This window comes from Anolis sagrei, chromosome 6 (assembly GCF_037176765.1).
Source record: "Anolis sagrei isolate rAnoSag1 chromosome 6, rAnoSag1.mat, whole genome shotgun sequence".
Classification (NCBI taxonomy): domain Eukaryota; kingdom Metazoa; phylum Chordata; class Lepidosauria; order Squamata; family Dactyloidae; genus Anolis; species Anolis sagrei.
The window spans coordinates 23,258,253-23,285,988 of NC_090026.1; the positions used below are offsets into that span (position 1 = coordinate 23,258,253).

At 42.4% G+C, this 27,736-nt stretch overlaps 2 protein-coding genes across 3 annotated transcripts; both read left to right on the forward strand.

Moving 5' to 3' along the window:
- The first annotated feature begins 308 nt into the window (after window positions 1-308).
- LOC137097354 (sulfotransferase 1C2A-like) lies at window positions 309-9,970 on the forward strand. The gene is made up of 8 exons (XM_067469921.1): window positions 309-356; window positions 1,532-1,706; window positions 1,851-1,979; window positions 2,062-2,159; window positions 4,148-4,274; window positions 4,657-4,751; window positions 5,352-5,532; window positions 8,074-9,970. The coding sequence occupies exons 2-8, from the start codon at window positions 1,532-1,534 to the stop codon at window positions 8,184-8,186; spliced, it is 918 nt and encodes a 305-aa protein (XP_067326022.1). The 5' UTR covers window positions 309-356; the 3' UTR covers window positions 8,187-9,970.
- LOC132779502 (sulfotransferase 1C2-like) lies at window positions 8,297-27,507 on the forward strand. 2 transcript variants are annotated; one of them, XM_067469917.1, is made up of 9 exons: window positions 8,297-8,380; window positions 11,057-11,182; window positions 17,052-17,226; window positions 17,373-17,501; window positions 17,590-17,687; window positions 19,099-19,225; window positions 20,985-21,079; window positions 25,330-25,507; window positions 27,000-27,507. In XM_067469917.1, exons 2-9 carry the CDS (start codon window positions 11,141-11,143, stop codon window positions 27,110-27,112), a joined length of 957 nt encoding a protein of 318 aa, XP_067326018.1. In that variant the 5' UTR covers window positions 8,297-8,380; window positions 11,057-11,140; the 3' UTR covers window positions 27,113-27,507. The 2 variants fall into 2 exon arrangements, with proteins under 2 accessions (XP_067326018.1, XP_060639171.2); XM_060783188.2 differs by lacking the exon at window positions 8,297-8,380 and having other exon boundaries at window positions 10,791-11,182.
- Window positions 27,508-27,736: the final 229 nt, after the last annotated feature.

A 27,736-nucleotide genomic window follows, 5' to 3' on the forward strand; every position in this document is an offset into this window, starting at 1 on the left:
CTCTGCATGCAAAGTGAAGAAAGCCAGTTCTACAAAGGAATGACAATAATGACAATGCTGGAACCATCCCGTACAGGTCATGCTACCCAGCACTCAGTCATGGGTGTCAGGATATTCATAAAAATAACTGCCCAGGCACTGTTCCAAGAAGCCCAGGGCATAGTCCTGATAAAAGTTAACGAACTTTAGCATACAAGAATTATATAAGAACACACCCCTTCCTCGGTCATCAGCACACCCATTTTGGAAAATGAACAAAAGTTCAGGAAGGAATGCACAGGGCTGAGAGACAGAGAAAGAGAAGGCACACAGCAAGAAAGGGACATTAGAGATCCCGAGTAGGAAGTAACAGGCTGGTAAGTGGACACATCCTTCAATTATAGTGTTCCTAGGTGACACTCAAAGGTCTGGGACAGGAGCCATGGCAGCTTTTAGACAGGGGTTGGCATCCCACCTGTGTGCATAGCTCCAAGCTGCCATCCCATCTAGTTCTACTATCCAGCACCTACCAAGTCAATGTGTAACAGGTTGTTATTTACTGGGAGGGAATGGAGGGGAAGGAATTCAGAGCATAGAAAAGTAGCTGGTCTCAGGTACTGAGGACAGGTATTTTCAAGCTCTGAAAAGCTTTCCCCCTCTTTCCACTTCTCCCCAGTACAGTGTTTCTCAACCTTTTTGTAATGCTGAGACCCCTTATTCTGAACTCCACCAATGATGGAATTGAACCAAACTTGGCACACAGAACTCCCATGACAACAGAAAATATTGGAAGGGTTTGGTGGGCATTGACCTTGAGATTTGGAGTTGTAGTTCATCTACATCCAGAGAGCACTGTGGATTAAAGCAAAGATGGATCTACACCAAAACTTGACATTAATACCCAAATGCCCAAATGTGCAGACTGGTGGAGTTTGGGGAAAATAGACCTTGATATTTGGGAGTTGTAGATTCTGGGATTAATAGTTCAATCAAAGTTATACTACAATCAAAGAGCATTCTGAATCCCACCAATGATAGAATTGGGCCAGACTTCCCACACAGAACCCCCATGACCAACAGAAAATACCGTGTTTTTTGGTGGTCTTTGGCAACCCCTCTGACACCACCTCATGACCCCCCTCCCCCCCGGGGTCCTGACCCCCAGGTTGAGAAATGTTGCTCTAGTAAGAACAATCAGCCCAATGGACAAATATGAGAGCCCTATGGAAGGGACAATACTCTTCTCCTCTGCATAAGTGAAAATTTGCAATATAGAATCTCAAGCTTGATGCCTCTCCTGCTTTTCTTTCCCTGCGCGCAGGTCCCCCCTCCTCCTCCCGACCGCCGCACGCTCTCTTCTTTACTCACGGCCTTCCTCTTCCAGGCCAGGCTCCTCCAGAGGCGGGGCAGGGGCAGGGTGCAGGGGTAGTGGCAGCAGAGGTCACCAAGACGGAGCCAGGACTGCTTCGCCCTGCTCCTCACTCAGGCCCAGCGCGGTTATGACTGTTAAGTGGAACAATGAATTGTTATCAATATTTTCATGTCTTACCAGATGACTGATCTCCAATCAAATATGGAGAGTTTGGATGCTAGCTCTATCAGAATTGTGAAACTAGTAGATCTTGAGGGGGTTCCTTTATTTGATGACACTGTGGAACAATGGGAGACAATATGGAACTTCAAAGCTAAACCTGATGATCTTCTGATTTGCACTTATCCCAAAGCAGGTAAATGTGGCCAGATGAGACAGAGGGAAGAAATAGTATGGAGAGGTGCCAAGAGGGGTGGAGATGTGGAGCTACAGTCATTAGGGCCACTAGATGAATTATGGGATCTCCATGCCTCTTCTCTCTACATCTGTACTTCTGCAGGGACCACATGGATGCAGGAAATTGTTGATATGATCCGGCATGGAGGAGACACAGAAAAATGTGCTCGGGCTCCTATTTATGAACGAATACCCTACATAGAGCTATGTGAGCTAAAACCTTTTCCCTCAGGTGAGCAAGGAGAAATGATCTTTCAAGTTGATTGTTAAAGGTTTCTTGTCAGGAACCTGAAAGTTTCCATCTGGCATCACAGGTATTGAACAAGCGGAAGCACTGCCCTCTCCACGCATACTCAAAAGCCATCTTCCTGTTCATCTCCTGCCACCATCTTTCTGGGGGAAAAACTGCAAGGTGAGAAAAAATTGAGCCCTGTCGAATAAAGTATAAGATACTGATATAGGACTTTTCCAGTTACCTATCTAAACTATTTAACAAAACAAAAACTGATCCTAAATATTTTCCAGCTAATTTGATCCAAGAGTTTTGTTTCTTGGTTGTTTTGCTTGGGAATATTTTGCTTGGGAATGTGAAATATAGTGAGCAAATTATTAACTTTGATAAGACTACCATGATCAGTAGAAATCATCACTGATTTGCCAAAATTAAATTGTATCACATTAATCCTACCTTTAAAAATCAGTTTAACACCCTACTAGACTCTGGAAAGGAGGAAGATGTAGTCAAAGCTTTGACAAACTTACCTATGATATATATTGGTCAGCAACCCTGTTAGATGTTGGCCATATGACATTACTAGGTGGATGTATAGCGTGTTCAATAATGCTGATAACAAAGAGATAATCCTGTAATAAAAGACTTAGGCCAGCACTAAATGGACATATCTTAAGGGCGAACTAGTGCTGAATTTCAGATTAACCCCAGGATAGTTTTGACTGCAGCTACTGTGGAGGTGGGAACGTATCCTGACTGTAGTTGTATGTCCCAAAGGCAGAATTAAACTAGAAAGATTTAGGATGGGATTTTGCACCTCAAAAAGAAGAGCAATTTCACGTGTTTCTATCACATGCTTCTATTCAAATTTCACCAGCCTACTCTTTTACAGAAGACTGGGGAAGAGTTATATAATATTGGTGGCAGCACTACCTTGAAGACTTGTGTGTAATACCCTCTGTACCTCTGCCCTGTGTTTAACTTAAGCAATAATCTATTACATCTTGGTGCCAGCGTCAAAGATTTATGTGTGGAGCCTTGTGCCCTGAGTTTTAATTTAGTTTGATCAGATCACATCACATTTTTGGTGGCAGCGGTGGGATGACTAAATAAAGGGTCCCCCTGCCTGAAGACTTTTTGGGTTTCCCCTGGTTAAAATTTTAAAATCCTTCACATTTTTGGTGGCAGTGGTGGGATTGTTTGATTTTATTTTAATTGTCAAATTCCTCAATTTTTTAAAAGATGGTTTCTCAACATGCTAGAAGGAGCCCCAGGACTGAAGACCGACAGGTCGCAAGTTCGAATCCGGGGAGAGGCGGATGAGTTCCCTCTATCAGCTCCAGCTCCTCATGCGGGGACATGAGAGAAGCCTCCCACAAGGATGATAAAAACATCAAATCATCCAGGCGTCCCCCAGGCAGACAGCCAATTCTCTCACACCAGAAGCGACTTGCTCCTGACATGACAAAAAAAAAAAAGCTAGAGATAGCTGCCAAAGCAGGCTTATCTATTTTTTTTCTCTGTTTTGCTAATCAAGAATGCTCAGTTACTGATTTTGGTGGCAGCTACTGTTTATCTTGCCAATTGTAGTCAGACACATGTGGCTACAGCAGCATCAGCTAGAATCCTACTGTTTCTCACCTCAAGCTTTATTTTTTTTACACTGCAGATGAATTGTTACAATCCGACACTGATGGATTGCTTTTCTCCAACCATTCTTTGCTCTCCCCACAATATTGATATTTAAAAAATGAAGCTAAACAGAGGATGGGGGGGGGGGGGGAGAAGAGGATTAGGCGTGCATTGAAAACTCTTCAGAAAACTAAACTTCATTGCCAGGGTTTTCATTATCTTGAGCAGTGGTTCTCAACCTGTGGGTTCCCAGATGTTTTAGCCTTCAACTCCCAGAAATCCCAACAGCTGGTAAACTGACTGGGAATTGTAGGCCAATACCCCTAGGGATCCATAGGTTGAGAACCACTGATCTTGAATAAACCTCTATGAGGCTGATGGCATTATATTTAATTATGAAAATAGCCAAATTAGAATTAAACAATGTAGAGAAAATGTGAGGGAAGAAAACAGTCCTGAATGGTAAAATAATGGAGAGTGGAAAGCTTGGAGCAAGAATTCCAGATTGTCTTTTCCTGGGTGCTGCATTTCTACAGGTCATTTATGTGGCCAGGAATCCCAAAGACCTTGTAGTTTCCTATTTCCACTTCATCCGCATGGACAAGACAATGCCGCAACCAGAAAGCTGGGATGAGTTTTTTGAGACGTTCATTGCTGGGAAAGGTGAGTAAAGGGACTGGGAAAATAATAGAATCCAGTATTAGAGATTCCCACATTATACTCTGAAGATCCTTTAGTTCAAGAGAATGTGCCAAGATTATTGGCCATTGAAGAAGAGAATGTTGACAATGGTAAGGGCAGATCCAGGGGTCATGCCAGACTATGAGAGATTCTGGGAGTTGTAGTTTGTCATATGAAAATTAACCTAGCCAGGCTCTGCCTAGGAATTAGCACAATCCCACAAAGAGGATGACAGCTACATGATTTTCCAAATTGTAACAATTCTTCTCAAGGTTTACATGAGGGGGAAGTTAGAGGATGAACCAGAAACTCATATTGTTCTCTCTCTCTCTCTCTCTCTCTCTCTCTCTCTCTCTCTCTAAAGTTGCTTATGGCTCTTGGTTTGATCATGTGAAAGACTGGTGGAAGGCTAAGGACCATCACCAAGTTCTTTACCTTTTCTATGAAGACATGAAAGAGGCAAGTGGTTCATTTATACTGAGCATCCATCCAAAATGTATGAATACTTAACGTCTTGTAACTCTGGCATTTATTTTTGCATCTTTTTTATAAAAAGACCTGTATACATCCTTAACAAGATTAATTATTATTTATTTTGATTTATTTATTTGTTTGGGGTATTTGTATACCACACTTCTCAACCCCGAAGGAGACTCAGGGCAGTTCACAGTGTTGGCAACAATTCAATGCCATAGATAAAAAACAGTATAAAACATCAAAATTGACCCCGGATAAAACATTAAACATTATTAAACACAGCACATAAAATCACATATCATACAGTAACAAAAGACATAGCAATTCCAATAGTAACAAAATGTCAAAAAGTTACAAGAGACCAGTACCTGCCATTTCGTTTATCCACATTTGACAAAGTATGTCCTCTTTATGCATTTTCTAGTCCTCTACCACAACCCTATGGTATTCTTGGCCCATAAGTCCTTCATTTTTATGGCTTTGCATATACCTATATATCCCATGTGGGACAAATTGCAAGTCTGCTTAAACACTCTGTAGCAAACTACCAAAAAGAAAATCCTCTGCTTTCTTTTGCTCTAGGATCTCGCACGAGAAATCAAGAAAGTGGCCCAATTTATGGATGTAGAGCTTCCAGAATCAATTCTGAACCATATTGTGAAGCACACAATGTTTGAGAGCATGAAAGCAAACCCAGCGGTGAATTACACAACTATCCCCGATTGTTTAATGGACCAAACTATCTCACCTTTCATGAGAAAAGGTAAGGGATAGAGATTAAATGCCATTCCATCCGTAATTGAAGAGCTGTGGGAGAATTGGTGAGAGAACTAGAATCACAGTCACGTAAGAAGACTGGAGTCAGGTTTTGCTGTTCTATAATCATTTATTCAATGAACTTGAATATTAGAAGCAATAGCTTAGGGAGGAAATTATCTGTGCGTGTTTGGAATATGTCTCATTTGGGAAAGGATCAAAGAAGCAATGAGAGAGAGCGCGACTAATTTGGCCTTTGTCAAGATAGGATGAGGGGCTGCAGTAGCACAGTAGTTCCCGTTCTTAGCCCCAGCTCCTGCCAACCTAGAAGTTCGAAAACATGCAAATGTGAATAGATCAATAGGTACCGCTTCAGCGGGAAGGTAATGGTGCTCCGTGCAGTCATGTCAACCACATGACCTAGGAAGCGTCTACAGACATGCTCGTTCTTTGGCATATAAGATGAACACCATCCCCAGAGTTGGACTCGACTAGACTGTCAAGGGAAAACCTTTACCTAAGATAGGTAAAGGCTGATGCACACATATATGTCAGAAGCAAGGAAAGGTCAAAAGTGGGGCATCTAGGTAGGCTGAACTCCCATAAACCCCAGACAGATAGCACATCTTCGCAGAAATAAGATGAAGCACAACTCATTTTTTCTGTTAAGACATGACGGGGGGTACTGCCCACTAAACTTACTCTAGGGTGAATTGGGCTCATGTAATCCAACTACAACTTCTATCATCCCTTATTATCTCCATGATGGCTGAGGCTAATAGGAATTGCAGTCCAACAGCATCTAAGGGGCCTAATGTTCCCCACTTATGCTCCAGACACTAATGTCGAGCAGGCTGACATCTAGGATGGTCCATTTCTTTAAATATGACCTTGTTCTTTGGCTGTTAACATCATTTTAGCCTGAAGATATTAGCAAATGCATTGCATGCCCTGCATATTTTTGTAGACCGTGCTGTTGTGAAATCTGAAAGAGGAAGTTGTGCTGTTTTGTTTCTATGCTGCTGCTAGATCAGTGGTTCTTAACCTCTCGGTCACGGACAACCAGTGGGCTGCGAGGATGAAAATATGGTCCACAAGCCTTGTTCCTCTTTATTTTATTTTATTTTATTTTATTTCGGCTACTTTCGTGCTGCCTGCCACTTCTTCCCTGTCGCTGACCATGGCATATGTTCTGTATCTGAAACAAGAGGTGATGTGGTCTATCCAATGCACATTTATGAATCAGCACCCCAAACCGAATCCAAAGTTGACCAAAAACTGATTTGTAACTCTTTTGGTACTAATGTTGGAGAGTAGCTCCTGGTCAAAGTGGTCCCTGGTCAAAGTGGTCCTTGGTCAAGTAGTCCCTGGTCAAAAAAAGTTTGAGAACCACTGCACTAGATGGAGGATTCTGAGATTTATAGACTTTTTTTCAAAAATTATTTTTCCAAAATAAGGTATATGATAGTGTGTGTGAGTGTGTAGACAACTATATACTGTATACACATACACTGCTATCCTAAGGCCACATTTTGGGCCAGTTAATCTTTAATCAACCTAAATGATTGATCAATGATCAATTGATTAATATTGCATTGGGTTTTTGGACTACAACTCCTGGAATCCCCTAATCAGCATAACCTGTAACAGTCCAAAAAGTAACTTTTCCACTTACATACACCACTCCCCCCCCCCCCCCACACGCACACACACATTGCCCAGTTTATCAGAGATTAACATTTAGGTAATCAATTTGTTAAAAATAATTAATTTAATAATCTAATCAACTAAATGTTATCAAACTCACAGCAACCCAGTTACCACAGTTGTTCCTCCATATTTGTGGTTTTGGCTTCTGCAGATTTTATTATTGATAGATTTGATTAAAACCATTTCCTCCAGCATCCATCTACACTGACCATATAATGCAGTATGGAATTGCATTGTATGGCAGTGTAGATGGGGCTTCATATAATGCAGCTTAATTTTTATTTATGTATTTATCGTGTCAGACGCGAATTGAGGATAGTTATAATGTATAAAAACCACAAACAAAGTTAAAAACTTGGCATTATATGAAATTTCCTTTGTACAGAAGCTGGCCACTTTGAATGCCTCTGGTGTTGCTGTAAGAAGGTCCTCCACTGTGCATGTGGCAGGGCTCAGAGTGCATTGTAAGGAAGTGGTCTGTGGTTAACTGAATTGAGCTGCATTATATGAGTCTATATTGATCACATAAATCCAGTTTCAAATTGCAGCATATGGCCATTTAGATGGGGCCTGAGAATCTTTAGGTCCTTCAGTGTGATTCCATGGATAGCTTCCAGCAAGAGTTGGCAATAGAGTCATTCTAGATGGTCAAGACATTCCTAGAGAGGTGTTGGTTTTTTTGGGGGGGAGGGGGGTTGGGGGGGTTGCTATTTGTATTATTATTTGTTTCATTTTCACGAGGGGTCCTGTGCCCTTAATGCCAGTGAATATGGAGTTCTGACTGTATTTTTCAGAAGGATGAGGTTTTTTCCCCTTTATTTTTTTTCCTTGACTGCAGGTATTGTGGGAGACTGGAAAGAGCATTTCACAGTGGCTCAAAATGAACGCCTGGATGAAATCTGTGCTCGGTTATTAAAGGACAGTGGCCTGACCTTCCGTACAGAGTTATAAGCGCACCTCTGGGTCTCTCGCCTATCTTATTATTCTTTTTGTCGTGTTTTTGGGAAATGGTGCCATAACATTTTTTGAGAAATGGAATTCTCCATAACCTTTTGGAAAATGGCATTCACCATAACCTTTTGGGAAAACCAGGAATCTCCCTGAGGAGAGTTAAAAACTTGCTTGAGTCAACCTTCTCCTTAATGGTAAATAACCACTAGCATTCATGCAAGGCAATTAGGTTTCTCAGCTGTTAAACTGATAAACTTAGATAGCTCTTTGAACTGTTAGGGTCAAAGATATGCCAATGAAGAAAAACATATATATAGTGAGAAGATGGGGCGGGGGGCAGAGTTTTGGAAGTGTTATTTCAGTTGCCCGAAGAACATGTACTGTACCTTAAAATATCTTGGTTTAAATCATGCTCTCAAGAGACAAAAATTAGAAGTAACATACTGGCTACCAGTATTAAAAAACTCTAAAATTGCAACAGCACAACAACAGAGAGGAAACAAACAAGGACATCTAATTACCTCTCAACAAAAGTTTGCCCCAGGCGCAGTCAGGCCATTGTATGCTAATCAAGGTGGTCAGTTGAAACATTCACACCTAGCTCTAGCAGAAAAGAGTCCTTTGTCTCACCCTGGTCATGCCACAGATATATAAATCCTTTTGCCTAGTCCCAACAGACTTCACTACCTCTGAGGATGCTTGCCAAAGTGTAGGCGAAACGTCAGGAGAGAATGCCTCTAGACCATGGCCATACATCCCAAAAAAACCTACAACAACCCAGAAGTAACATAGTTGATTTACTCACAAACTTCATGCATTCAGCACACAGGTACTTTGCATATCAATCCAGTTACATAGGTTTGAAGTAGTTTCTCTGTGTAGATAACACAGAGCATCTTTCTTAGAATCTCAACAGTCCAAAGTCCAAAGCATCTCTCTGTTCTGAAAAGTCTCTGTCTTCTCAAAGCATCCTGTTTTCTAAAAGCATACTGTTTCTGTTGACTTCTAAACTGTATTGTTTCTAAAGTCTCTACATTGAAAGTCTAATGGCTTTTCGAAAATGGACTCTGAGTCCTGAATATGCCCAGATATGGTCACATGGTCTGCAGCCCCTCCCACAGCATAGAGTTAAGAAAAACTGTATACCAACACACACATATATACAATACAGTAAGAAATCTGAATTATATGCATAACAAATCACTAGTATAGGAGGCTTGTAGAAGGTTGCTATTTCCAACACATGTGACATGTTCTAAATAATAATAATAATAATAATAATAATAATAATAATAATAATAATGCTTTATTTATATCCCGCCCCCTCTCACCAAGGGGACTCATGGTGGCTTACAAGGAAGCATAATAAAATAGTACCGTAGTAATCATACAACTAATCCAGAAAATTAAATCAGTACATCAAATCAAAGGAACAAATCATGATGCATAAAGAAAAGTGAATTGCAATGAACGTGTTAAGTATAACTTAAAAACATGAAAAAACATCGCTCATAAATATAAAACTATGTAATAATTAAACATGCACTAAAACATCACAAGACCAACTCTTATTGATAAAAACAATAAGATCCAATTAACATTAGTCTCATTTTAAAACCTCCATCACTTAGAATACAGTGTTTGATAGATGACTGGTTTTGTTTGGAAACAGGGCCCATGTTTGGCAGCCTATCACCGCTTCTATCAATAATGCTAACTATATTAATATCAAAAATCTTTGCAAATCTCTCTGATGTAAGGACTGAATAAAATTGTTAAATGTGGACTCCCTCTCATGGTCATCGCATGGTAATCTCCCAAATGTGCTGCAGATTAGGCCTTATGGTTAGCAGGCTGGTAATTTGTTTCCTGTATCTGTGATCAATCCAGTTGAAACAATACAAAAGTCTTTCATTGTCTATTTGTTCCATTACCCCCTTCTCAGGAACAAAACTTGAAAATGTTATTTTTTTAGACTGCAATTCTCAGACTGGGGCCCCTTCCACACGGCTGAATAAAATCATACATTTTCTGCTTTAAACTGGAATAGTTGGCAGTGTGGACTCAGAGAACACAGAACACATCCAGACAGTACCTTTATTGCAATATCTACCGCAGTAAAGGAGGAGCTGTCCAGACAATGTTCTGGACAGTCCCGAATTAATTTGCTACAACCCAGGAAAACCCTGGTTTGTAGCTAATTAATTAGATAGTGGGTTTATTCCACGCCTTCTAGGAAGGTGCAGGATAAACCCACTATTTCCGGTTCTGGACTCCAGAATACTGCAGTCCAGGCAGTATTCCAATAGTTTACTGGGCTAGATGAGCCCAGTAAACTGTGGAAATACGCATCCCTCCCCCCAAGCCCCCAGACCTCATGAAAAAGTAATAAAAACTTGCCCGGGCTCCATTACAGGCTTCGGCCAGCTCTCCCGGCGCATAGAAATGATGCAATTGGGGGGGGGGGGGGGGAGAGGAAAATTTCTCCCTCCCCGCTCTCCTGGCACATAATTTCTACGCACTGGGAAAGCTAGCCGAATCTTTTAATGGAGGCTGGATAAGTTTTCATTACTTATCTAAGGAGTCTGGGGGCTTGGGGGGGGGGGGAGGCCTACAGACTTTCTCTTGGGCTAGTCCCGAGAAGACGTCTGGACACCCACCCCAGAAAGTGCATGCTTTCTGGGGTGGATGTGGACAGGCCCCCAGGAAAATCCATGTTTTTAAAACATGGATTCTCTAGGGATAAAGGTCTGTCTGGATCTGTCCCCAGTTTAAAGCATATACTGTGGGATTTTCTGCCTTGATATTCTGGGTTATATGGCTGTGTGGAATGATCTCTATGGAATGATCTCTATTTGCAATTCAAACAGGAATGTTTCCAAGGTCTGATTTGGAAGGATTAAATCACTGAACCCATTGCTTCATGGCCTTTCTTTAATGTGAATGTCTTAGCAATGTTTGACACCAGATCCCATCTAATCTTGGGAGCTCAACAGGTCAGTACTTGGATGCGGGAAGGGGGCACCAAGGAATGTCAAGTGCTGTGGGCTATATTTCAGAGAAAGGAACTCTCAAAACCGTCCTTTCTAATTCATGGGGTGCTCATAAGTCTTGCATACATACATATACCTATCAGTGTTTTCCTACCAGTGAGCGATGTTGAAATAATTGTTATCTTGAAAGCAAAGGACAAGGAAGTTGTTTTTATTGCTGAAATTAAACTTGCAGACCTTCAAGTTAAAAACCCTGCCTGATTTCATCCCAAAGTTGCTTTGTTGCATCATCAGAGTTTTACATATTTGCGCTGTTTTGGCAGGATGTGAAGCACAATCTTATATTTTCACCCATCCCCACTACTGGCTGTTGTTTAACTATTGAGATTAGAAAATGTTGTATATATTAGATATGCAGTGATTTACACACAAATGCCCAGGATTAACAATAATCACATGGGAAAGACTGTTGCCATCTAGACCTTAAAATATGTCCTTGAATTTTCTTGACATGTAACAATAACTTCAATCTGTATTTCTCCACAATTTCAAACCAAAATTTTCATTAACAATAGCAAAGCAGAAAGGTGTTCTGGTCTTAGAATTTGAGTAACTTCTGTAAATGTAACACAAATTATGTAGAGGCAGATTATTTAATGGGGGGAAGGATGCAGAGCCCCCATAACAGTGAAGAACTGCCAGTAAAAAAGAGAGTATATCTCTAGTAATGTCTAAGTCCTCTAGGGAAGCTTCATGGTCAACATCTGGCAGATTGGAGGAGGGCAAATGTGTTCCTTATCTTCAAGAAGGAAAAAAGGATGACCCAAACAACTTCCGTCTGGTTAGCCTCACATCGATACTAGGCAAGATTCTGGAAAAGATAATTAAGGAAGTGGTCTGCAAACGTTTAGAAGCGGATGCAGTCATCGCTAACAGTCAACACGGATTTATCAAAAACAAGTAACGCTGATCTGATCTCTTTTTTCAATAGAGTTACAAGTTGGGTAGATGCAGAGAATGCCATGGATGTAGCATATTTGGATTTCAGTAAGGCTTTCAACAAGGTCTCCATGACCTTCTGGCAAATAAACTAGTCAAATGTGGGTTAGGCAAAACTACGGTTAGGTGGATCTGTAATTGGTTAAGTGAACGTACCTAAAGGGTGCTCACCAATGCTTCCTCTTCATCCTGGAAAGAAGTGACGAATGGAGTGCCGCGGGGTTCCATCCTGGGCCCGGTCCTGTTCAACATTTTTATTAATGTCTTAAATGAAGGGTTAGAAGGCATGATCATCAAGTTTGCAAACGACACAAATTGGGAGGGATAGCCAATACTCCAGAGGACAGGAGCAAAATTCAAAACCATCTTAACAGATTAGAGGGATGGGCCAAAACTAACAAAATGAAGTTCAACAGTGACAAATGCAAGATACTCCACTTAGGCAGAAAAAATGAAATGCAAAGATACAGAATGGGGGACTCATGGCTCGATAGCAGTATGTGTGAAAAAGATTCTTGGAGTCCTCATGGACAACTTAAACATGACCCAACAATGTGATGCGGTGGTTAAAAAAGCCAATGGGACTTTTGGTCTGCATAAATATAAGTATAGATCCATGCTACCCCTCTATGCTACCCCTCTATTCTGCCTTGGTCGGACCACACCTGAAACACTGTGTCCAATTCTGGGCACCACAACTGAAGAGAGATATTGAGAAGCTAGAATGTGCCTAGTGGATGGCAACTAAAATGATCAAAGGTCTGGAGAACAAGCGGCTTAAAGAGCTGGGCATGTTTAGCCTGCAGAAGAGAAGACTGAGAGGAGACATGAGAGCTTGTTTTCCGCTGACCTAGAGACTAGGATGCGGAACAATGGATTCAAACTATAAGAAAGGAGATTCCACCTGAACATTAGGAAAAACTTCCTGACTGTGAGAACTGTTCAGCAGTGGAACTCTCTGCCCTGGAGTGTGGTGGAGGCTCCTTCTTTGGAGGCTTTTAGACATAGGCTAGATGGCCATCTGTCAGAGGTTTTCCTGCTTCTTGGCAGGGGGTTGGACTAGATAACCCACAAGGTCTCTTCCAACTCTATGATTCTATGATTCTATTCTATGTGTGTCCCTAAATGTAACACTATTGAACTTCTATAGGCAAGGAATTGCTTGAGGTTAGAAGGTTTCAAATTGCTCTCGCAAAGAACACTTCCAAACCCAAAAGCAAAATTCTTAGATTTTGTTCCTGCTCTTTCTGGTTTTACAGTATTTTGGAGATCCTTGTGTTTTGTTTAACCCAGAATAAATTTCTGCCAGCTGTCACAACATTCCAGAGATATTTTACGTATTGTATATATTTGAGTATAAGCCTAGTTCTTCAGCTCTTTTTTAAGGCTGAACACCCCCTCCCTTCGGCTTATACTCGGGTGAGGGTCCTGGAGGGAAGATGTGGGTCTGAAAGAAGGGCTTCTTTCAGCTCCACGCCTTCCTGCCAGGACCCTTACCTCTCTGCACAGCAACCTAGCTCTCCTTCCACTCCTCCTCTTTTGCACTGTGCGCAGCTTCCTCTCCTCCCTTCTCGCGCAGTGCGCACTTCCTCTCCTCTCTTGGCGCAGCATGCACCTTCCTCTTCTCTCTTGGTGCAGTGCGCACCTTCCTCTTCTCCTCTTTTGGCACCAGTCTTTCCCACTTTTCTTTATTCGTATGCACACAGCATTTTCCTCAAAATGTATAGTTAAAATAAACTATGGTGATTATTGGAAAGATACGTAAGTACATTTAGATTGAAGAAGGTTAGTATAATCATTTAATCAGAGTTGGACAGACTTATCTTAAATTATAGTTTTATGTAAATATTCAAAAACATTTAACCTACTGATGCCTCAATTAATGTAATTTTATTGGTATCCATATTTATTTTGAAATTTACCAGTAGCTGCTGCATTTCCCACACCGGCTTATACTTGAGTAAATATGTTTTCCCAGTGTTTTGTGGTAAAATTAGGTGCCTCAGCTTATATTCGGGTCAGCGTATACCCAAGTATATACAATATATTATTACATTAAAACCAGGTTAACCATACATGATTAAACACAAACACCACCAGGTCCCTCTGGATACAAGTTGCTTGGATGGGGGAGATGGTAAGATGTGTGAATCCCCACTTTGAGCCAAGTGATACCTTCCAAGTGCATTCTAAAACTTCTTTTTTGTAATTATTATTTTTTTACTTAGGCAGATTTAAACGAAACCTACATAGAAACATACAAAAAACAAAACAAAACCAACAACAAAATTTCAAGCATGATGAAGACTTTGAAATGGATTGAAAAGTTAGGCAAGAAAACAGATGAGTTCCTTGTGGAGAATGGCAGTCTCTGGCTTCTGTTTCCCTACGTTTCTATGCAGTCTTCTTCCAGCAATCTTTATCCATCTTTAAGGTCAGGGGCAGAATTCTCAAAAGACCATGCCCACTTGGCTACTTCTAAGTAAATAAATGTAATGTGTAACCAGGCTTTTATATTAATGCAGAACACCTTTGGGGAGCTGGAACAGACACTCACCCAGCCTTCTGAGTCAACCTGGTCTTTGTTCCCAACAATAGATCAGACAATTGGTTGATCGTCAATTAAAATATATTGTAAAATGTACAATAGAGCAACTCATTAGCAGCAGCGGGACCCAGCACCATTAGCCCAAAGTGTTAAAAAGAACAAAATCACATAGACCAATGTTATCTCTTCCATAGAAGGCTTTTCTTTGTAGTAAAATAATATACCACTATTTACAACAGTGCACTATTTACAACAGTGTTTCTCAATCTTCCTAATGCCACAACCCCTTAATATAGTTCCTCGTGTTGTTGTAACCCCCAAACATAAAATTATTTTCGTTGCTACTTCATAACTGTAATGTTTCTACTGTTATGAATCGTAATGTAAATATCTGATATGCAGGATGTATTTTCATTCACTGGACCAAATTTGGCACAAATACCCAATACACCCAAATTTGAATACTGGTGAGGTTGGGCAGAGGATTGATTTTGTCATTTGAGAGTTGTAGTATAGTTCACATACAATCAAAGAGGATTCTGAACTTCCCCAATGATGGAACTGAATAGAGGTGGCCCTAGGTAATTTTCAACGGTAAGCAAACAGTATTTTGGCGCCCCCTCCCCCCAACCAAACATTGATATATATTTTCTGTTCGTCGTGGGAGTTCTGTGTGCCATATTTGGTTCAATTCTATCATTGGTGGAGTTCAGAATGCTCTTTGATTTTAGGTGAACTATAAATCCCAGTAACTACAACTCGTATATGTCAAGGTCTATTTCCCCCCAAGAGCGCCCCAAGAGTGGCCCTGGGCAAAATCAACTATACTGCAAATGCTTACTTTGCCTAATGGGTTGAGAAGCCCCGGGAACTGAACCAAACTAGGCACACCAAACCATGGCGAACAGAAAATACTGGAAGGGTTGTAGTTCACCTACATCCAGAGAGCACTGTGGACTCAAACAATGATGGATCTGGACAAAACTTGGCATGAATCCTCAATATACCCAAATATGAACACTGATGGAATTTGGGGAAACTAGACCTTGACAATTGGGAGTTGTAGTTGCTGTGATTTATAGTTCACCTACAATCAAAGAGCATTTTGAACTCCACGAACAATGGAATTGAACCAAACTTGGCACACAGAACTCCCATGACGAACAGAAAATACTAGAAGGGTTTGGTGAGCATTAATGAATATTCATGAATATAATGGCATACTATAGACATAACAGTTATTTTAACATAGCTCCTTTGGAATAGGCTTTAGGCCAGTGGTTCTCAACCTGGGGTCCCCAGATGTTTTTGGCCTACAACTCCCAGAAATCCCAGCCAGTTTACCAGCTGTCAGGATTTCTGGGAGTTGAAGGCCAAAAACATCTGGGGACCCCAGGTTGAGAACCACTGCTTTAGGCTATCCCAAATAAGTAACTTTCTAAGCTCTGTAACAAGAGCATATACAATAAATGGTTAATAGAAATGTGACCCACCCCCCAAAATACTTTTGTAGATATTATTTATTTATTTATTTATTTATTTATTTATTTACTGTATTTATACCCCACTCTTCTCATCCCTGAAGGCTTACAAATAATGGTAAAATTCAATGCCGCATTATACAACAAATAACAAATATAACATATCAAATTATAAAACAATTAAAACATATAAATGCAATAAATCATATTAAAATATAGTTTTAATAAAGCAGATGTTCCATCAGGGGAAGAATGAGATGTCAAACCGGGATGGCAGTGTTCACTCAAGAGAAGGCCCAGGTGAATCAAGGGCCATGGCTGGAAGAAACAAATGTTGGTATCTCTGTGCTGACTCAAGGATGCTGAAAGGGAGGCCAGTCAAGATAGAGTCCGGTAGCACCAAGCGGTCCCCAAAAGCCGAGTGAGTCCCTAGAAGCTGGGCCAGAGGCAGCAAGGGAAACTGTGATATCTTATCACAGGCATGTGTATTTATCTTTACAACTGCTTAAGCTCGTTGGGAATGATGTGCAGTAAACAGAGGGAAAGGTCTGCCAGAAAACTCTATTGGAACACTTGAAAACTATCCATCAAGAGATCACACCCCCTCCTCTCTCATGAACAAACTGGGGAATGTGGGTATATATAAGAGAGTGAGACTGACAGAAAACTAGCCAGATAAAGAAAAGACTCCTAACTGTCAGAGTGGTAGACAAAAAACTGGTAGGTGGACATGTTTTTTACCTTCAGTGCCAAAAGGTATCACCAGAGGAATGGGACATGAGAGCAATTTCAAGACAAGAAGTATGGCAATACGCTCTTACTAATACTTTTCATGCCTCTCTAGATAATGGATTTCCAACCAGAGATGGAAAGTTTGGACTCCAACTCAACCAAGGACTCACTGCTGGTGGATTTTGATGGAATCCTTTACCCCAAGGAAACTGTGAAGTATTGGGAGGAAATACAAAACTTTAAAGCTCGGCCTGATGATGTTCTTATTTGCACTTACCCCAAAGCAGGTAAATGTAGTCACAGGTAAAAAGGAGTGGAAAGGGGTGGGGAGGTAAGTCTGGAAGACACCAAAACAGAACGAGGTATGGTTAAAGACGCACAGGATGAATTATATGCTCTTCACCCTTCTTTTCCCAATATCTTCCCATACCAGGGACTACTTGGATGCAGGAAATTGTGGATATGATCCAGCATGGGGGAGACCCAGAGAAATGTGCTTGGGCCCCAATTTATCAACGTTGTCCCTTCATAGGGATAAGCTTTCTAATTTCCATCCCTACAAGTGAGGAGGAATTACTCTTTCACGTTTATAATATATGGATGTGTGCATTTCCGAGCAGCAGTCTTAATGTTTTCTTCTGGTGTCACAGGCCTTGAAAATGCAGAGGCAATGCCCTCTCCACGCATACTCAAAACCCATTTCCCAGTTCAGCACCTACCGCCTTCCTTCTGGGAACAGAACTGCAAGGTGAGGAAAAACAGGGTGAGGATTGTGGGGGAATCAGTTTGGGATGAGCCAAGGTTTCAATATTTGACATTTTTCAGTTTATTATCATTAGAAGGTTTTTACAACTCAAGGAATGCTGTGGTTTTAGTTTTGAATATGTTTTTATAGATTTTTGCTGATTTTTTAAATTACCAATGAAATCTAATTCTGTTTTAATGTTCATATATGTGTAGATTTAAAATTATATTGAAATGCTTTTCAAAATATTTTTATTATTTTATCATGATTTAATACATTTGTTATACATTGTTTGTTTTACAGCAGATACATATTATTCGATACAACCTACCATAGTGTTATTTTTCTGCTGATACATATTGTCTATCTTTCACCGCTGTGCTCCCCTCCCCCCTCTCAAACCACAGCTTTTACATGTCATCTGTCCAAAATTTCAATTTTTCTTGTGGAGGTAACTTTCCTTCTTTATTTTTAATCCTTTTTCTATAAATTTTCTCCATACATCATCAAAATCACTTTGTTTCCATATACCTCTTTTAACTTTTAATATACATGTCAGCTTATCATTTATTGCCAATGCGTTTAATGTAAGCCACTTGAGTCTCTTTGGAGAGAAAAAGCTGGGTATAAATAAACATAATAAACATAAACATAAACATCATAATAATAATGATAATAATAAACATTTTGAACCTGGAACATGTGGACAAGAAAGAAAATAGATTTTGGGTGCATCTGCACCGCAGATATAACATTCCTTTAACTATCATGACTGAATACCATGGAATCATGGAAGTTGTAATTTTCCAAGTTCTTTAGCCTTCTCTGCCAAATAATGCTGGGGCCCCACCAAACTACAAGTCCCAGGAATCTATAGCATTGAGCCAAGACAGTTACAGTGGTGTCAAACTGTTTTACTTTACTGAACTTTGTCACTTTGTCATTCTTCATGGAAAGCAATTCTGATTTTAGAGAGGGCAGAAACCATCATAAAATATATGGGTGGAAGTTGGGTGATACATGGCTTGGCAGTAATATACTGTGGACCCTTGGTATCCAGTGGGGTTTGGTTCCAGGACTCCCTGTGGATAGCATAATCCATGGATGTTCAAATCCTATTATATACAATGACGTAGTAAAATGGCATCCCTTATATAAATTGGTAGACAGATCAAATCAGTGCTCAAGAGAGCCTAAAATGACAAGAGGCTACTGTTGAACACAACTACATATCAGCATGGAATCTGGGGATCTATAAATTAAGGAGGTATTTAGAGAGCTTTACCTGATTGGTTATAGCGCTTTGCCAAACTACAAATTCCAGAATAGGTTAATTTTCCAGTGTAAAAGAAGGATGAAGAGTGAGAGATCAAGAGTTCAGATACCTGGACTCTCTTCCCTTTTTTGTTTCCAGATTATTTATGTGGCCAGGAATGCCAAAGACAACATGGTTTCTTATTTCCACTTCCACAACATGGCCAGTATACTTCAGGACAGTGGCAGCTGGGAGGAGTTTATGGAGAATTTCATTGCTGGGAAGGGTGAGTGATGGAAAATGGATATTGTGATGGAAATAATTAAAGGAATAAACCCTCACCGAAGTCTCAATTAATTTGAAGAGGCTCACATAGCCCAGCATTTCTCAACCTGGGGGTCGGGACCCCCAGGGAGGTCACAACGGGTTGTCAGGTCGCAAAAGAGGATTGGGATCCCTAGGGAAGACTTGAGGTGTCAGAAGCCATCAGAAAACACTGTTGATCAGAAGGGTTCTGTGTGGGGAGCTTGGTTCAATTCTATTGTTGGTGGGGTTCAGAATGCTATTTGATTGTGGGAGAACTATAAATCCCAGCAACTACAAATGTCACGGTCTATTTTTCCCAAACTCCACCAGTGTTCATATTTGGGCATATGGAGTTTTTGTGTCAAGTTTGGTCCATTATTGCTTGACCTCACAGTGATTTCTGGATGCAGTTGAACTACAAGTCCAAAACTCAAGGTCAATGTCCACCAAACCCTTACAATATTTTCTGTTGGTTATGGGAGTTCTGCATGCCAGGTTTGGATCAATTACATTGTTGGTGAAGTTCAGAATGCTCTTTGATTGTACGTGAACTCTAAATCCCAGCAACTAAAACTCCCAAATGACAAAATCAACCTTCCCCTCCCCCCAACCCCACCAGTATTCAAATGTGGGCATATTGGGTATTTGTGCCAAATTAAGTCCAATGAATGAAAATATATCCTGCAAATATACTGCATATTTACATTACGATTCATAACAGTAGCAAAATTACAGTAATGAAGTAGCAACGAAAATAATTTTATGGTTGGGTGTCACCACAACATAAGGAATTGCATTAAGCGGTCACAGCATTAGAAAGCTTGAGAACCACTGACAGACAATTGTAACATATAGGTGGAAAGGGATCTTTCTCTGTGTTTTTATACCTCCCCTCTGCCCTGTTAATTAAATTAACAGGCCCTCTGAATGTAAACAGAGGGCCTGTTTTATTTATTTACTGAATCTCACCTATATTGATTACACTATCTGTTGTGAAAAGAAAGTCAGAGGAAAGAGATAATTTGGGATTATTAAAGTGATAATGGGATGTATCTTGAATTAAGAGAATGTGCTTATGAAATAGAGCAATTTAAAATAGCTGCTGATAGTGAGATATGAGCCGTGGATACCGGAACCTGAGGTGCGGTACCGGGTCTGTTAAGTGGTTGCTCTGGCGATCAGCTGGCTTATGAGTCCGTGCACCTGGCGAGTGAAGAAGCATGATCTGCCAAAATAAAGGTGACCAAGTTGAAAAAGCAACCACTGAGATATTTTATTCAATCAGCTGAAAGTGATGCCAGCATGCGGTAATCCATCAAAATAAGACGAGATACAGTACAGTGCAAAACAGTCATTCCCACTCCCACCCAGCTGTTACCAGCTTTGCTGTGATTGGCTAAGCCTGAATGATGTCTCCCTACAGAGGGAGTGCGGTGCTTGTCGGCCAATGAGAGAGCACTCCTCACCTCTGATGTAGATTTCCATCTGTCCAATAGCTGAAGAGGGGCCGGCAGTCCACTGAATAAAGGGTGCTGAAATGTCTCTTGATTGGATTATGTGGTCCCAGTATGGGGCAAACAAAGGGGCCAAATTCATCCTAGGAAACTTTATTATGACACAGACAACAATCTTGAGCTGAAGGAATTTCCTTCCGACTCTGGACATTTACAAGAGATACAATAGAATAGGACAAACTGCGAGTTGAATGTTGCTCTCTGCTTCTGGTGTTCTTTCTGCAGTTTGTTGGGGCTCTTGGTCAGATCACGTTCAAGGCTGGTGGAAGGCTAAGGACCGTCATCCAATTCTATATCTCTTTTATGAAGACATTAAAGAGGTAAATGGCTTATATATGTTTACTCACATATATTCTGGGCCTGTCCCTCCTACCAACAAGATTGGGTCCCACTGTTCCTGGGATCAACGTCCCCAATTGATTCTGCATTGTACGTTCTCCTACTAGCTTCCTTCTGGTCTGTTTTCAAGGAACTTTGGGACTGATAGTTATCATAACATAATTTTTCCAAAGACATAGCTGTGTTAATTTCTTACATCATAAATATGATATCTAATTTACTCAAGCACCTAAGGGATGTGTAAGGGCAGAGGCAAAATATGATAGATGTGCATTGTCACCACAAGGCTGGCCTCTTCTGGAAGCTTTCCTGCAGCCTAGAAAGAGATTTTATTGGTGCTTTGGTCAGTCAATCAAGTGGCAGCTGCATGATGCCTGCTCATTGATTGGCATGTATCATTCTGGATATGACCTGAATGTTTCTACTCTAGTTCAGTGTCTAGATATATAGCCATGTGCTATAGCTCAGACAAGGCGGTTGGCTTTGAGCTTCATCCCACTCTCTCTCTCTATGTCTTGTGGAACAATGTGTTCAACTGTTCTATTTTGTCACAACTTAGTGAAGTTGTTGACATAGGTCTTGGATTGGGTGATCACCGTACACCAGGCATTGGTTTATATAGGAGATCCCAGCAGGGACCTCAGTTGGTTTTGTCCAGAGGTGGGGAGACACTTCCCATACTATTTTGTTTTTTCCAAGCTATTGTGTTAGCAAGGCTTTTAGGTTTGGTATGTGGGAACAATCTCACATGATCTTTAGCTTTCTCTGCCAAAGCGTGGTAGTGCTTCACCAAACCAGAATTCCCATAGCACTGAGCCATAATGGTAACATGGTAAAAGTAGTGTCAAACAGTATTAATTCTACATTGTAGAAGGATCAACAAAATGTTAAGCATGAGCCACCAAGCAGTTTACACAGTTTTAGAAAGATAAGAAAACAGTGGAGATTGAAAATAATTTATTTATTTATTTATTTATTTTTGCATTTATTGACCGCCCCTCTCAGCCCGAGGGCGACTCGGGGCGGTGAACAACAACAAAAAGACAGTGTACAGTGAGCCGTGACGATACAAACCAGACAAATACAACATAACATATACTTATACTAAAAATCCGCTTCGTCAAGTCCTGGGGTCATAGCCAAAATTCGTAGTCCTAGTTCATTCCATTGTCATTCAATACACTCAATTGAAGGCCTGCTCGAAGAGCCATGTTTTCAGGCCCCTACGAAAGGCCATCAAGGAGGGCGCCTGTCTAACTTCAGCAGGGAGGGTGTTTCACAGCCGGGGGGCCACCACCGAGAAGGCCCGTTCCCTCGTCCCCGCCAGGCGTGCCTGCGAGGCAGGCGGGACCGAGAGAAGGGCCTCCCCGGATGATCTCAAGGCCCTCGTGGGCTCGTAGGCCGAGATGCGGTCTGCAAGGTATTTTGGGCCGGAACCGTTTAGGGCTTTGTAGGATAACACCAGCACCTTAAATTGGGCCCGGTAGCAGATCGGCAGCCAGTGGAGCTGGGACAGCAGGGGCGTTGTATGCTCTCTGCGTCCAGCTCCCGTTAACAACATGGCTGCCGCGCGCTGGACTAGCTGGAGCTTCCGGACCGTCTTCAAGGGCAGCCCCATGTAGAGAGCGTTGCAGTAGTCGAGGCGGGATGTGACCAAAGCATGTACCACCGTGGCCAAGTCAGACTTCCCAAGATACGGGCGCAGCTGGCGCACGAGCCGAAGCTGTGCAAATGCTCCCCTGGTCACCGCTGAAACCTGGGGCTCCAGGCTCAGTGATGAGTCCAGGGTCACACCCAAGCTGCGAACCTGCGCCTTCAAGGGGAGTGCGACCCCGTCCAGCACAGGCTGTAACCCTATACCCTGTTCGGCCTTGCGACTGACCAGGAGTACCTCTGTCTTGTCTGGATTTAATTTCAGTTTGTTCGCCCTCATCCAGACCATTACAGCGGCCAGGCACCGGTTCAGGACTTCGACGGCCTCCTTAGTAGCAGGTGGGAAGGAGTGACAGAGTTGGACGTCATCTGCGTACAGGTGACACCGCACCCCGAAACTCCGGATGATCTCACCCAGCGGCTTCATGTAGATGTTAAACAACAAGGGGGACAAGATGGAACCCTGAGGAACGCCACAGGTCAACGGCTGCGGCGTTGAACAGGAGTCCCCCAGTAACACCTTCTGAGTACGACCCTCCAGAAATGACCGGAGCCACTGCAGAGCAGTGCCCCCGAGACCCATCTCTGCAAGGCGCCCCAGAAGAATACCGTGGTCGACGGTATCGAAGGCCGCTGAGAGGTCCAGGAGCACCAACAGGGACACACTCCCCCTGTCTAGCTCCCGGCGCAGATCATCCACTAAGGCGACCAAGACCGTCTCGGTACCATGTCCCAGTCTGAAACCAGACTGTGCCAGATCCAGATAATCCGTGTCTCTCAAGAATACCTGGAGTTGTGAGGCCACCACGCTTTCCATGACTTTGCCCAAGAAGGGAAGATTGGAAACAGGCCGAAAGTTGTCCAATTTAGTGGGGTCAAGTGATGGTTTCTTCAACAGCGGCTTTATAACAGCCTGTTTTAGGCTCGCTGGAATCTTGCCTTCCCGAAGGGAGGCGTTAACCACCACCGTTACCCACTCGGCCAATCCCCCTCTGGCCTCCTTAAGAAGCCAGGATGGGCAGGGGTCTAGGATGGACGTGGTGGGTCTCATTCCTCCAAGTACCTTGTCCACATCCTCGGGTTTCACAAACTGAAAAGAATCCAACAAAATCTGACAAGCAGGTGCTTGTGTCACATCCACGGAGACTGCATCTAAAGTGGCGTCCAGCCCGGAACGGATCAAAGCGACTTTGTCTGCAAAGAACCGAGCAAATGCTTCACAGCGCGTTGCCGAGTTGTCAGGGCTCCCACCAGTGGGGGGAGTTAAAAGGCCTCTAACAACCCGGAACAACTCCGCCGGACGGTTCTTTGCAGATGCAATAGTGGCCGTAAAGAAAGTTTTCTTTGCGGCTTTTATTGCCGCGGCATATGCCCTCAAAAAGGACACAAACCGTGCTCGGTTTGACTCGCTTGGGTCCGATCGCCACACGCTCTCTAGAACCCTCTTCCTTCGCTTCATCGCTGCCAGCTCCTCGGTGAACCAAGGGGCTGGTTTAGCTCGGTTACTTGAGAGGGGACGTTCCGGAGCGATCATGTCAATAGCCCTGGTCATCTCCCCATTCCAGAGAGCGACCAAGGCCTCGACATTGTCGCCTACCGCGGTGGCGGGAAACTCCCCAAGAGCCGTCAGGAATCCGTTCGGATCCATTAGCCTCCTGGGGCGGACCATCTTAATGGGTCCTCCACCCTTGCGGAGGTTAGGGGGAGCAGTGAGCCTAAATCTAATCAGGAAGTGGTCGGTCCACGGCAACGGAGAGATGGACAACTCCTCCACACCGCCACCCTGCTCCCATCCCTGGCAGAAAACCAAGTCCAATGTGTGTCCAGCACAGTGGGTGGGGCCAGTTATTTGTTGGGACAGCCCCATGGTTGCCATGGCGGACATGAAGTCCTGAGCCGCACCTGTGAGGGTTGCCTCGGCGTGGATGTTGAAGTCCCCCAGCACAAGAAGCCGTTGGGACTCCACCGCCAGGCTCGAGACCACCCCCGCTAGCTCAGGTAGGGAGACTGTAGTGCAGCGAGGTGGACGGTACACTAGCAGAATCCCTATTCTGTCCCGGTCACCCACCCTCAGGTGGACGCATTCAAAATTTGTGGTCTGCGGGATGGGGCTCCTGGTTAGATGGATGGTATCTCTATAGACCACTGCGACCCCGCCTCCCCGTCCTCCGGCTCTCGGTTGGTGTTGCACGGAGAAACCTGGAGGACAAAGCTGGGAGAGATTTACGCCCCCCGCTTCATCCAGCCAGGTCTCCGTGATGCACGCCAGATCTGCCCGCTCCTCCAGGATTAAGTCCTGGATCCAAGTTGTTTTCCCGTTGACAGACCTGGCGTTCAACAACACCACCTTCAAGCCAGAGGGCCCGCTCACCTGGTTACACCAAATTACCTTAGGAGACCTATTGGGAATAGTTAATTTGGAAAAGCGGTCCGAATCAGGCCGAATTCGAGGTCTCCTTCTCCCGCATCTCCTCCTAATATCAAATATGTGTTAATCATATTATGCAAGGATTTCCAAAACTCGGTTCTCTCTCTCACTCCCTCTCCCCCCCCTCTTCCTCTCCCTCTCCCTCTCTAGGACCCAGCCCGTGAAATCCAAAAAATAGCTCAATTCTTGGGAATAGATCTCTCTGCACCAGTTCTCAACCGGATTGTGCAGCACACAAAATTTGAGAACATGAAAACAAACCCATTGGTTAATTACAGCACCTTGCCCACTCTCTTTGACCAAACGGTGTCCCCCTTCATGAGAAAAGGTAGGTTTACGAGTCTGAAGTCTATACCTCCTTCCTCCTGTTTTATCCTCATAAAAACCCAATGAAGTAGGCTAGGCTGAACCAACACTTACTCAAATATTCCAAAATTATTCACAAGTGCAGCTGAAATAGTGGCACCTTTATTTTTCAATGGCTCAATGTACACCAACTTTGTTTCCTTCATTAAATGATTAAAATGCTGTAAAATTACCTTTAGCTTTGAATACATTTTTTCAGTTTTAAGGTTTTAAAGATTTTAACTATTTGTTTTTAATGCCATTAAGATTTCTTTCTATTTTAATGTTTGTATATTTTTAGGCTTTACATTGTATTGCATTGGTTTTATTGTAAGCCGCTTTGAGTCTCTGTTGTAGAGAGAGTATAAACATGGCCACATAGCCCGGAACATGGCCATATAGCCCGGAAAACCTACAACAACCCAGAGTATAAACAAATGGCATTATCATACCTTCAGGCTATATGTATAGGATGTATATCACACATTAATGTTTAGACTTGTGTTTCATCTCCAAGATTATGGATGTATATTCAAATGCAGATATTCCAAAAATTCTTAAAAATTGAAATTCAAAATACTTGTGATCCCAAGCTTTTTGGATAAGACATGTTCAACCTAAACTAATTTTATAGTCTATAAGTCTCTGGATGAAACTGTGATTCATTTGTAACTCTTTAATCATTTAACCCTATTACCTTTTCAAAGAAAATAAATGTGTCTATATAGAGCAGTGGTTCCCAACCTGTGGTTCGTGGACCACCAGTGGTCCCCAAGAATGAAAACATGGTCCATGGCCTCATCATTACTATACCGTTGCCTCGAAACCACGTGGCAACAAGAGCAACCGGTCTCGCAAAACCCTCTTATAATGCTAAGACAACAGGCATGTCGGGAGGGGAGAGGCCAACTACCCATGAAAGATTACTATTACCATATCAGCTCTAGAGTATTAAATATGGTTTTCTGTGGGTGAGCAGATCATGGCTACTGGATAGCATATGTTCTGTATCAGAAACTAGAGCTGAGGTTGTTTATCCAATGCAGTTTTCTGAATCAGCACCCCAAATATCCAAGGCAAATCTAGGGTTGATCAAAAATAGATTCGTAACATTTTTGGTACTAATGTTGAAGAGTAGTCCCTGGTCAAGTGGTCCCTAGTCAAAAAAAGGTTGGGAACCACTGATCTAAATGGATCAAGCTGACCTTTGTCATAAAAAAGAACCCTACCTTTAAAATCCTGAGTTATTGTGGGACGAAGATGAGCTTTTCCCAGGCAGATTGCTTGGATTCTCTTCAGAAACATACTTAGTGAGACATATCTGAAGAAATCAGTTTGGTACTTTACTGATTAATGCTAACCATCCTACAACTATATGTTGCATTGAAGGAGTCATACACTTAAGTCGTTACAGATAACTTGAAACTTGTTCTTAGATTGTTGTGGTTTTTCTGAACTAGATTGCTTTCTTGTAGGAATCGTTGGAGACTGGAAAGAGCACCTCACTGTGGCCCAAAGTGAACAACTGGACAACATCTGTGCTCGGTTATTTGCCAACAGTGGCCTTACCTTTCGCACACAGTTATAAGCACACCTCTGGACCTCTCACCTTCCTGGCAAAACACAGAGAACACTGATCATAACTAATCCAAGAAATACAAGTCAGGAAACCACAGCAACGTCCAGCTAAACCAAAGTTTATATGTAGAGTTGTCTCTCTTTTTTTATTTCAATATCTTTGTATTTTAATAGAATTTTAATACTTTCTTTACTTTATTTCATAGGGCAGGCAAACTGGCATTGCAGCTAGACTGTTACCAAAGGTCTCTGTTGCACAATGCCCTGTGCCTCTTCCCTGTGATTAGCTTGTCCATATCTACTGACCAGTAAAATCTGTCATACCTCTCAATCCCATAAGATTCCCCTCATCTACCTTGTTTGTTTGTTTGTTTTTTTTTGTCGTGTCAGGAGCGACCTGAGAAACTGCAAGTCGCTCCTGTTGTGAGAGAATTGGCTGTCTGCAAGGACGTTGCCCAGGGGACGCCCGAATGATTTGATGTTTTATCATCCTTGTGGGAGGCTTCTCTCATGTCCCCGCATGAGGAGCTGGAGCTGATAGAGGGAGCTCATCTGCCTCTCCCCGGATTCGAACCTGTGACCTGTCAGTCTTCAGTTCTGTCGGCACAGGGCTTTAACCCACTGCGCCACCGGG